Below are 12,330 nucleotides of genomic sequence, written 5' to 3'. Positions count from 1 at the left end.
GCAATCCAAGGTTCCTTTGTTCAGCAACACTCCCTAGGACCTTTCCAATAAGTGTGTAAGTCCTGCTAAGAAAGCCTTGAAATTTCAAAAAACATTGGCATAAATGTCAAATATGTTTTGATTTTGCTTACCAACTACTTCATCGTGTGGCTTAAAGAAGCTCACCTTTGGTCTAACTGAAAAGTATATTTAAAGAATATCATATTTCAAAACAAATGAGTGTGTATTGTTGTCAACTTAATTTTTATAAGCATGGAAACATCCTTGAAATAAATTGTAACTGGTGTCCATTGTCAAATTGAGGATTTGTCTTCTGTTTGGAACAGGCAAACCTGCTGGTATGTTTCTTAAACTTGAACATTTTAAGGCTATGCTTATTTTGGAAGAAATAACTGCAATTACTGGCCCAGGACAGGAAGAGAGCTTTCCTTTATAAAAAAAAAACTTCCTAACGCAGAGCTGAACAATAAAGGCTGTGATGTTCCAGCTTCGATGTACTCGGCTTAAACATTTCTGACAAGGACAAAATCTGGAAAACAGTGTAGAAAGGCATAGTTCCAGACCAATGCTTGATTGTTTCCTTTCTGGACATCTGTTTTTAAATGCTTTTATAGTTCCTCTAAATGCAAGCCTATGATTTTAAACAGTTAAATTATTCGGTTTTCTATTTTCATATTATCCAACTATATATCAAATACTGATTTTCGCTTTATATTAGTGGATACATACATACATAAGATTAGTTCACAAATTTGGAGCTGACACTGACTGGAGTGTATATGAAATTGGTGGTTAATGGTATGCATTTAACTTTTGGGACTACACTCATTTATTCTTGGATTGGTTGCAAATTTGACCTCTGTAAGTTCCCAGTTTTCTGCTCCACTGAAAACAGCGATAGTATACAGTAGTGGACTAATAATCCAAACAGTTGAACTGATAATCCAGGGAATGCAAGTTGAAATTAATTACAGTAATTTTACTATGAATTCAGTTTATAAGTAGATGGAAATAAAAATTATCAACAGTAAAAATCACCATTAAGCAAAGTAGTCAGACCATTGTAAAACTCCCAGAGCTTCATTATCCTTTAGAGAAGAAAGCCTACTGTCCTGGTTTGTCTCAGTTCTGACTCTTCAGGCAGAATCTTTCAGATTTCAAGTTTTCGGTGATCAAAACCATTGTGGGGCCTCAACCCTGTTCACAGAAGCAGTGCGTCCAGGGATGATTTTACAGGAGTTACAAAACAAATGGATGCATCCGAGAATGCCATTGAATTAAGGGCTTTCGGCTGGTTGTGGAGGAACAAAGAGAGTCAGTCCATGAGACTGAGGTGAGCTGGCAGTCTTCACCAAGTACGTGGTGATAGTGCTACTGGTCTGCATGGAATGTGAAATGGTGGAGTGAAACAATTGGAGGCAAAAGTGCCTCTCATTCAACACTTGTATTATTCTTAAGACAACAGCAGTGTCCAGGAAATTGGATGAAAAATTCAAATCTCCAATGTGGAGAACCTCAGACTTTATAACAAGAATCTTAGGGCCAGAGACATTTGCTGTGGGCTCTTAAGTCTCCCATTACCTATCGGGCTGGAGACACCATGGCAGTGGTACATTGGAAAATTGTTGAAAATTTGTTGCTGGTGAGCCTCAACTAATTTCGCTACTTTCAAGTGGATTATCATAACAGGGGTAAAAAAAGAGGCATTGGGCTACACTTTGGGGAACTGATACAAGCACATTCTCCAAAATTTTCCAGCCTAGTAGAGAACCAAAAGTACATGGGTAAAATCCCCTTTGGTGTAAAGTATCATATGTAGGCAGATGAAAGAAGTGAAAGGCACCAGTATCAAACCCAAAGGAACACTCCATATTTTTTAGAGAGTGTGTGTTGGCTTGCCAATTGGCTACTACATGTAGAATCAGGAATCATTGGTGATCTTTTTCTCCCTTTGTTCAGGAATGTTGAAGCCAATTGTATGGACATAAAACTTGTCAAATTGAGAGTAGTTAATTCCACACAGATTTAGGAACTAGTTTGAAAGACTAAATCTCTACACCCTGCACAGCACTTCTAAATAGTCTGTGGAAAAAAATTAAATTTAATTATCATCCTGTCATTTCTCCAGACTAATGTTTGGTGCACAACCAGAAAAAAATGCTGTTTTTTTTCATGTTGGAGTCCTTTTACTTGCCAAATAAACTGAGCAGAACATCATTGCTAGATAAATCCTTGCCCAAAGGATAGGAATACAAAGACTTAATCACTTACCTTCAAGGGGCAGCATGGTGGCTCAGTGGTAAGAAACCCAGGTTCGATTCCTGCCTCAGCCAACTATCTGTGTGGAGTTTGCACATTCTCCACCTGTCTGCGTGGGTTTCCTCTGGATACTCTGGTTACCTCCTACAACCCAAAGATGTGCAGATCAGGTGAATTGGCCATGCTAAAATCCCCATACTGTTAGGTGCATTAGTCAGGGGTATGCAGGGAAAGGGAATGGTTCTGGGTGGGTTACTCTTCGGAGGGTCGGTGTGGACTTGTTGAGCCAAAGGGCCTGTTTACATAATGAATCTAATCTAACCACTCCAGCAACTTCTCTTCCAATTAGTAAGCAATCTTCCTGCTGTTTTAGTTCCATCAGAACACTGGAAATTTTCAATAAATATTATATGTTAGAAATTATTTTATGTAAGCTTAGAAGCTATTTTATTTTATAATCATACAATATTTTGACTAAGGAAGGATGCTTATATTGATCCATATAAATAGCTGGGTTGCACTTGCCCAAAAGCTATAATTCTCTTCTATACCAACTGAGCTATAATTGGAAAAATTCCCTCCCTCCAATGCCCTTTTCTGTTCACAGAAACATAAACACTAATGCTTTTAACATGGAGGAATGCTCTCACTCTTCAAATATAATTGCAGGTCAGGAGAATTATTGAGCCCTGCTTGGTTAATCCACCCAGAGGATCCTGGGTGTAATTTTGAGAAGGCAATAGGGGTCTGACCATCAGCTGATGTCACTTGCTCCCCATGCCTGTTTTTGAGACGGCTGGCTGCATCTTGTGGCACTCAGGTAGACATCAGTTCAGTGATGGGATCTCTCTTCGAACAAGAACTCTAGGGGTGGAAGTCCTGCTTGTCAAAAACTATTGGCCAATTAGAGATGACAGTTTCTTTTAAAACTGATCAGCACCACTGGGAGACAGTGGTTGCTGTTGGCACAACAACCATCTGAGGTCTTGCATTGAGTTGGGTGTATCGTGAGTGATGGTGTGAGGGGCTTTTCAGGGTAGGAAAAGTCAGAGGAATGAGCAGAAAAAATGGCAGGTGGCTTTTGCAATGTTAGATTCTTCGATCAGGCACTGAGTTCCTTAACTAGGCCTCTCTCCCCATCCCTTCCCAGAGTTTGCTTATTGTCTTTCTTAGATGGCATGCCTCCCACTATGGGATTAATTCTGGCAAAAGTGGGATCAATTAATTAATTGCCTACTTAAGGGCTTTAATTGGTGGGTGCAGAAAAGGCCTTTTGACCACAGACATAATTTTGTTGCAGACAAAATGATAGTAGGATCACAATCTTTAATTTCCCACCTGATTAAATGTTGCCTGTTACCAAACTTGTCATAGGTAATGGCATCAATTTTGCTTCCTTTGTCTGCCTGATAAAAGCATTTAAGCGTTTCTTAAATAACTCCACTGATTTTGCCTTCATTCTTCTATTTGGTATTCCATTCCATATGTTCCTTATTTCTTTAATGAAGAACTTTCTGATGTCAGTCTTAAATGTACATTTTAATATTTTGAACCCGTGTATTGTGCCATGCGTTTACAATTTGGGATTTACACCTTCCATACATTTAGCTATCTTGTCTACCTATATAAGATTGTCTCTAGTGTTTCCTTTATATGTAGAAAAGTTCAATAATCTCAAGTCTCTCTTCATAATGAGATCTCTTCCATTAGGGTTCATCATTTTGATCTCTCTTACTATCTCAATGATCAAAATCAAACTTGACGATCTTTCAACCAAAGACTCCAGCTATAATTTCTGACCTTGTTATTTCCCACGAGGAGTGGTACTACATAGAGAATAGAAATTCCTGATTGACAACAGCATAAGGAATTGTTACTTGTTATACTTGCCGAATATGTTCTTTATGTGAGATTGAACCATGAATGTGTAGGTTAGAGAGATAGTATATTTTTAAATAGAGTAATTTTTCCGAGGACACAAAGCTACATATCAAGATGTTTAGCTGTGAAAATGACTGTGAAAATGTAGCTTAATCCTCACATGAAAATAGGTAACTTAACATGTAATGGAGAAGAAATGCAACTTGATGATACTGTAATAAAAACTCAGAATTGATTTTGGGCCAAACCAATTACACTTCAGGTGATCTGTAAATGGTTAAGTACTGGCTCCTTACTTTGTTGCATTTTATTTGACTTTCAGGGAACCAACCCTCGCCACTTGGATCAGTGGAAGGGTTCAATCCAAACAAGAAGAAATGGGAAATTCTACCTGCAATGAATAATCCACGCTGCTCTTGTTCCGGTCTCCAAACTGATAGTATGCTCTTTGTGATCGGTGGTGTGGCACAGGGACCTACGAATGCTGTGGAGGCCTTGTGTGACCGAGAAAGTATCTGAACACTTTCAAGCAGCAAGTGTATGGATCAGTACTTACTCAAGAACTTAGAAGCTTCTTGGTCCTGTCAGTGTTGTTTGATTCTGGTAAAGAATCTCAGTGTTGTCAGTGAAAGCTGTTAAAATATATTTTGTGGTTCACAGATTTAGAAGAAAAACTTAAACACAAAGGTGATGTTTTCTCTTGAACTTCCACAAGATACATAACTATGGATTAATAATAGAGATGGGCTGAGGCAGTTATATCCAATCACTTATTCCATTGACATCTTTTCAATCAGGATGGATAATTTGTTAGTAGAAAGCAACATTGGAATAGAATTACTTTGTATTGATGGTATTCCCTTGTGTCCAGCAATAGATATCATCCTCCTTCCAAAAGACAGATGCTAAAGATTTGAAGTCAAAACCAAATGTCGAAATCTCAAGATAGGAAAGTGATGGATACTTAGCAGTACTCTGTTACAGTCAGAGTTAGCAATGGGACCATGAGGTTGAAGATTTTCAAGGATAGCCCCAGTTTCATGTTTGCTATTTGAAAATTTGCATGAGTCTGGATAATGATAAGGTAATCCATAGACTCTTAAGATCTTTTGCAGCAGTTTACATTAACACAGGTACAATCTGCCAGCCTAACAAACTATTCTAAGTGAACATTATGTGTTCCAGATTGAGCAGAATCCTAGTGACATTGCTGTGTTCATGCCCCAAAAAGTGCAGTAAGATTTTTATATTGTCGCACTAGTGGGAATGCTGTGACAATTCTGTAATCATGTTCTAACACTGTCATTTTTAATTATGTTTCTTTAATAATGTCACATCAGCTTAAGCATTGTAGAGTACTGTTATATTAATACAAGTCATATATTTGTGCTACTCAAATCCAAGCACAGAAAGTTTCTGCAGTACAGAATAACAAGTGTACGCTTCCTAATAAAGGATTGTACACTGTATAAGCAGTATATTATGACAGAAGTCCTACATAAGATTAGATTCTTGAGAGGAGCTTGGACTGCGAAGCTATGAAATGTTGTAAAGGTGGTGTGGCAATCCAACACCTGCTTTAAGTTTATTTAATTGGTACCAAATTAAGTGCTTTTAGTTTGTTGGACTGTTATTCTAGAGGAGAAGCGGGTGCCACTTCTGAAATGTATACAATAGTAATTATACAGTAGCATTAATAGCAACATTTTAATAACCCTTGCTGCTCCTGTTCCAGTGGTGCGGCACAGGGACCTGTTAACACTGTTGGAGGCCTTGTGTGACCGAGAGTGTCTGAACACTTTGAAACATACCTACATTGGTATTGGAACAATATGGTCACTGCTGGGTTTCTATGTCATTGTAACATCAGTTTTAATTCAGTAGGGGATAGATACCACTACAGGACAAGTTCACACAGTACCACTAGAAGTAAATGTTCAGCCATATGAATTAGTATGAATCATACTATGTTTGAAGCTATAACTTTAATGTCAAATTAATGTCAAATCAAAATTATGTTGCTGCGGAGCAACAGAAGTAATTGTAGTTCAGAACAAGACTTTTGGTTCATTCTAGCTCTATTGCCTCTGCCATTACCCACCTAAGACCTTATTTTAATCAATTTCATTAAAACATAGGGCAACACAGCCGACTGAATTAAATCCAAGACTTGACTATTCTGCCAAGTTTGCAGATAGTAGTCCAAATGTCAGAGAAAGATGGAGTGCCTAATTGTTTATAAATAGTTTAATTTCATTGGGGGAGTGGATATGCATTACTACCGTGTCTCTCTTGTCACAGCAGTTTAATATTTAGCTGCGAGCAATGGTGTTCTGCAGAAGTGCCATATCAGATCAAGGAAGGAATATTCATTAGCATTGTTCAAAATCAGTTTAATGGTGGTTCCTTTAGCTGTCACTGTAAAAGGAAGTTTTTTTTAAGCAGGACCACTCCAATAATCTATTGTGAGGTTATGTTGTTGCATTTAAAATACTGAAAAGTTCCTTTTGAAGGTTAACAGATTACTCCAGTGTTTCATTAGATATATTGCCTTGTGATGTTCATATGGAATAATTACCCCAGCAAATTATCAGTGCACCATTTCTTTAGCACAAGTGGCATTCTTATAGACCTTGCCCCACTCAAACTATGGTTAGCTTCCTATTTTAAAATGAAATCAATATAGTTGCTTTGGATTTCCTATAATAGTATCACAATACAATTGAGGTGTCTACTAGAGTCTTGCACTAGTGTAATGAAGGTTAGTTATTTTCTGATTATGGTAATGCTATTTTAGCAAGTAATGTTATAATAATGATGCACTATCAATGTAAGATATTTTAATTGTGTTACTATAATGTCATTGAGGTTTCATTTGCTTTATCACACCAGTGTGATCCATATTCCTTCAATAGTATTGCATCAATGGAATCTATGGGAGTTTCTTATAATAGCTCAAGTTTCTAGCAAGTCTGTGTGAGTATCCTGGGAAATGTTATCAGTGTAAATGAAATGTTAGGTTACTTTTGTAGGTAATCAGTGTGAGTGTGATGTCTGTAGAAGTACAGCATTAACATTTTGTCTAAGTGCCACATTGAGATAATTGAAGTACTTATGGTGGCAGTAGATTGTCATGACAATATAATGTTCCTGAAGTTACATTTCTCCACTTTAACTTGCTTAGATACCTAAGTTCAAATAGTATCCTTCTGGAGATCACTGTGACCTTTTTAATAGATTTGGAGCAAGGTTCCTCTGGTATTAACACATACAGATGACTATGATTCCTGTAGTTGTACTGCCCCAGTGTAAGTGAAGTGCTTACCATATCTTTAAATCAGTTTGTATGCCAGTTTATATTTCTGTGACTGTGTCAAAAATCCTACATGAGTATGATAACAATATCACTCCATACAAACCTGTGAAGTCCATATACTAAAAGCACTTTTATAAGTGAGGATCCAAGACAAATATGTTTTCCCTGATCTTCCTCAAATTTGAATCAGAGCTTGATTATCTGGGCACTTAAAAGAGGGATTGCCAGAAAATTACATATTTCTGTGTGAACAATGAACAACTTACACAAAATCTCTGACTTTTATCGAAATATGAACACAAACAATAAAAAGGCAAATCATCTTTAACTAATTAAATTGTTTTAATTGTATTTCTTTTCACATTTCGAAGCAACAGTAGAGAGGAGTAATTAAAGCAATACTTCAAAATAATAGTTATATAGTCATAATGCAAGTATTAACATGTAAATGATCTGTTCAGTTAATTTAATTTACAAAAATGTATGGTTCTATCAAACAAAATACAAACATTTTCTCATTGTATCTGTAATTCTGTTGATCAAGTGATATCTCTCAGTAAATGGCACCTTATTGTGACTGTCTTTTACCAGTCTAAAGGTGATAGTTTACACAAGTAATGAGGACTTTGAAACCCAGTTGACGAGCCTGAGACAGATTTGTTTTCCCTTCTTTTGGGAAGGATGCTGTATTAAGTTGTTTTCATTCACGTGGAGGGTGTGGGTTTTCCTGTCTGGGCCAGCATTTATTGTTCATCACTAATTGTCCTTGAAAAGGTGGTGGTGAGGTGCATCCTTGAACTACTGCAGTTGATTTGCTTTAGGTAGATCCAAAAAGCCATTAGGCAGGAAATTTGAGGATTTTGACTTACTGACACTGAAGGAATGGTGATGTTGATGAGCGTCTTGGAGGGACCTTACAGGTGGTGGTGTTCCCATGTATCTAATGCCATTGTGCTTTGAGATCCTAGTGGACCTGGATTTAAGAGAGGCTTTACAAGGAGCCTGAGTGAACTTCTGGCCTATGCAGGCTTCCCTGGGATTAAGGATCCCAGCAGCAAAGGTCCCATTCCTGAGAATTGCTGACTAACTGAAGGCTACCAGCTATTCATTGAAAGCGACAGCAGCAAAGTGGTGGCTGCTGTTGGAACTGCACCCACTGACAGGGGTGCAGTCCAAGTTTTGAGGAGCTTGTTTTCCTATGTCGCACTACTTGAGTCCCCAGAATGACTGATAAGTGAAACAGGCAGGTTTCACCAAGATGAAAAAATTGCATAACAATTACAGCCTCTTATACTTAGAATTACAATCACCTTTTCAGAAAAAAAACTCACTGTTTTCAGTGAAACTATGCTTTTTAAATTAAAAGTATTGGTGCAGGTAATCAGAAGGCATTTTATTTGGAAACATATTGTATTTATATCATTACCTATAACATAATTAGAATTTAATTATGCAACCACTTAATTATTTATTTCAAGTCTATGAAAACATGAATTATAGTAAACTTAGAAAAATTGTTTTATTGGTCAGGTACATATTACTGTAATAGCAATCTCATCCTATTTGGTTGTTAATAACTTCAAAATTTCTCAAACATTCAAATTTCCATACTTCTAATTCAATTACAGGGCACTCATCTGAATGTGACATTCTCAAGAAGATTCTATCGAACTGTGCAGGCACAGCTCAGTTGCTCAATGACATTTAGTTATTCAAGGCAATCACAGTATTGTGTCATAGTCTATGATTTAAGTGAATTAAATTAAACATCTCTTCCAAAATTTAAAAAAATCAAAGCATTAAAATAGTCTTATGAACAGGTTGTGTTTATCCATCTGTTTCTAAGTTAGAGATACAAATTCCCAACTGGTTGATAATAAATTATATAGCTATATTACAGACTGAACGTAGACATATAAGTTACATCACTGTCACATCAAGAGTCTCATTTTCAAGTTAAACAAATTTTTACAGCATGTGAAAACTGGCTTAAATGCAGGAATATCATGATGGCCATTCACTGTAATGGAGGGGGGAGGGGAAATTTTGGTGTACTCTAAGATAGTTAGAATGGCCAGAGTAATGCTGTGAGTTGTACGGACAGCTCTACACCACTGCCCACCAGAGGCCCAGAATCACGGGAAGATCCCAGGCAAAAGATGAGTGAGGACAAGTTGGAGGTAGAAGGGTGTGATCATTTGAGAGGAAGGAGGAACAGTTTGGTGGTAAGAGAAAGGGAATGGATCTCATAGTATCCCTGCCATTATCTCTCAGTCCACCCTTCTGATCTAAGGTCTTTTTTTCATGTGAGTTCCTTTGAATGAGGGATCCCCACTGGCAGCTCACTATTGTCAGGTTTGCTTTTTGGACGTCTTGCAGGCAGAGTACACCAACCACAGTGTCATGAGGCCCAGCATTAATGACCAACTTAACAGGCTCAATTAGTACCATTCAGGAAAGCATAGTGCACCTTTGCCCCAGATTTAACAGGACAGAGATGGGAAGAAAGTAGTGCCCTACATGAATCTTTCCACTCAACTAAATGTCAACCACCACCTCCAAACTCATCTCAGGAGTGGGTATTAAATTCGACCCTAATTAAAGGACCTGCTACTCTTACATGATCTAAGTAAAATGTGAATCCAGTCCTACACTTTATGCTTGATTCCTACTGTTTTGTAAAGTCATCTATCAAGCTAGCTCACTTACAATTACTGTTTGAAGAACCATCATCACTCTCATAGTGCAACTCAGGTTGGGCAATATGTGCAGCCCTGTTACTTTGCCAGGGTGTTTAAGCAAATTAAAATGGACTAAAAATTTCTGAGATTTAGTATTGGATCTTTCCCTTTTCTGATGTTTTCAAGAGCTTTTAGGCTCTTTTAGTGTCCATCCCAACTGTATATTTCGTATCATATTACCTCCCACTGTGTATCTGCCATAATTTTGCCACTGTACACTCTATTCCCACTGTATCATCTATCATTTTGCTGTATATGCACTGTTATATTGCACCCTTTATCGCATACCTTCAGCTTCCCATTATTTATCTTATATCAGATTGTTTTCAACTATGTAGCCATTCTCTGCACTACATTAGTACAGTGGCACAGTGGTTAACACTTGTCTCACAGCACCAGAGACCTAGGTTCAATTCCCACCTCGGAGTTTGCACATTCTCCCTGTGTCTGTGTGGGTTTACTCCGGGTGATCCAGTTTCCTCCCACAGTCCAAAGATGTTTAGGTTAGGTGAATTGGCCATGCTAAATTACCTGTAGTGTGAGATATAGGGAAATGGGTCTGGGTAGGTTGCTCTTCAGAGGGTTGGTGTGGACTTGTTGGGCCGCAGGGCCTGTTTCCACACTGTAAGTAAACTAATCTTTATTACTTCTATTACATTGTTTAATAATTTATATTCCATATCATATTATACCTCATAATACACCTACTATCATTTACCTCTCACTATATACTATTACTATCTGCCTTTCTCAAGTTCTTAGTTTGAAGAACCATCATCACTCTCATAGTGCAACTCAGGTTGGGCAATATGTGCAGCCCTGTTACTTTGCCAGGGTGTTTAAGCAAATTAAAATGGACTAAAAATTTCTGAGATTTAGTATTGGATCTTTCCCTTTTCTGATGTTTTCAAGAGCTTTTAGGCTCTTTTAGTGTCCATCCCAACTGTATATTTCGTATCATATTACCTCCCACTGTGTATCTGCCATAATTTTGCCACTGTACACTCTATTCCCACTGTATCATCTATCATTTTGCTGTATATGCACTGTTATATTGCACCCTTTATCGCATACCTTCAGCTTCCCATTATTTATCTTATATCAGATTGTTTTCAACTATGTAGCCATTCTCTGCACTACATTAGTACAGTGGCACAGTGGTTAACACTGTTGTCTCACAGCACCAGAGACCTAGGTTCAATTCCCACCTCGGAGTTTGCACATTCTCCCTGTGTTTGTGTGGGTTTACTCCGGGTGATCCAGTTTCCTCCCACAGTCCAAAGATGTTTAGGTTAGGTGAATTGGCCATGCTAAATTGCCTGTAGTGTGAGATATAGGGAAATGGGTCTGGGTGAGCCACTATATTTTTGGCTACTGAGTACTTTCAATTACACTGTCTCAATAAAGTCTGAAATAATGAAATATGAGAGCTCCTGTAGGATTTGAAACTGCTAAATACATCTTCCTAGAGAATACAGATTGACTACAGATGCTGTTTACAATGTGATATGATGTTAAACATCTGTATTGCAGCAGTTAGCTGAAAGTGAGACCGATCAAGTTGGCCTGTATGCACAAAGATATTTCATTCTCAGTTGCTAAGATAGCTATCGCTACAGCTTTTTGGAAAGATGAGGTGTAGAGACAGAGACGTGTAGCATATGCAGTGAGTAACACCAAGAATATTGAGCTAATAACTTCACCTTTAAATTAATTAAATCTCTTAAGCTTTTCTGGACACATCAGGCCATGGTAAAAGTAGCATTATCATTTGCTTTTCATCATTGAAACATGAAAGGGAACTGACAGAATAATTTCAGCATTCTGTTCCTATACTGACAGGGTGAACAGCTAAATTGTTTAAAATAATCTAGATAAAAGGTATACAAATCACAGACTATCTTAATTAATAGTTAATATATTTTTAAATTAATGAACTTATCAAAATATCTTTATAAATTAATCAACACTAAAATATACTCTAGGAGAAAGTGAGGACTGCAGATGCTGGAGATCAGAGCTTAAAAATGTGTTGCTGGAAAAGCGCAGCAGGTCAGGTAGCATCAAAAGAGAAGGAGAATCGACATTTCGGGCATAAGCCCTTCTTCAGGAATTTTTTGAGGAATCTCGAGT

The 12,330-nt window shown here is 37.6% G+C and overlaps 1 protein-coding gene across 3 annotated transcripts in view; it reads left to right on the top strand.

Annotated features, from left to right (window-relative positions):
- Nucleotides 1-12,330, top strand: part of LOC122558900 (kelch domain-containing protein 8B-like) — a 141,319-nt gene that overhangs the window by 99,871 nt on the left and 29,118 nt on the right. For 2 of the 3 annotated variants that reach the window (XM_043707832.1, XM_043707833.1), the window contains one exon: nucleotides 4,463-7,788. The exons of the other annotated variant lie outside the window; for it this stretch is intronic. In XM_043707832.1, the coding sequence (XP_043563767.1) occupies nucleotides 4,463-4,659 (197 nt within the window). In that variant the 3' untranslated portion in view covers nucleotides 4,660-7,788. Of the gene's footprint in view, nucleotides 1-4,462; nucleotides 7,789-12,330 lie in introns of those variants that run through there. 3 annotated transcript variants of the gene reach the window in all.

The sequence above is a fragment of the Chiloscyllium plagiosum genome, chromosome 18, assembly GCF_004010195.1.
Source record: "Chiloscyllium plagiosum isolate BGI_BamShark_2017 chromosome 18, ASM401019v2, whole genome shotgun sequence".
Lineage (NCBI taxonomy): Eukaryota > Metazoa > Chordata > Chondrichthyes > Orectolobiformes > Hemiscylliidae > Chiloscyllium > Chiloscyllium plagiosum.
This window is presented reverse-complemented; position numbering and strand designations above follow the sequence as displayed.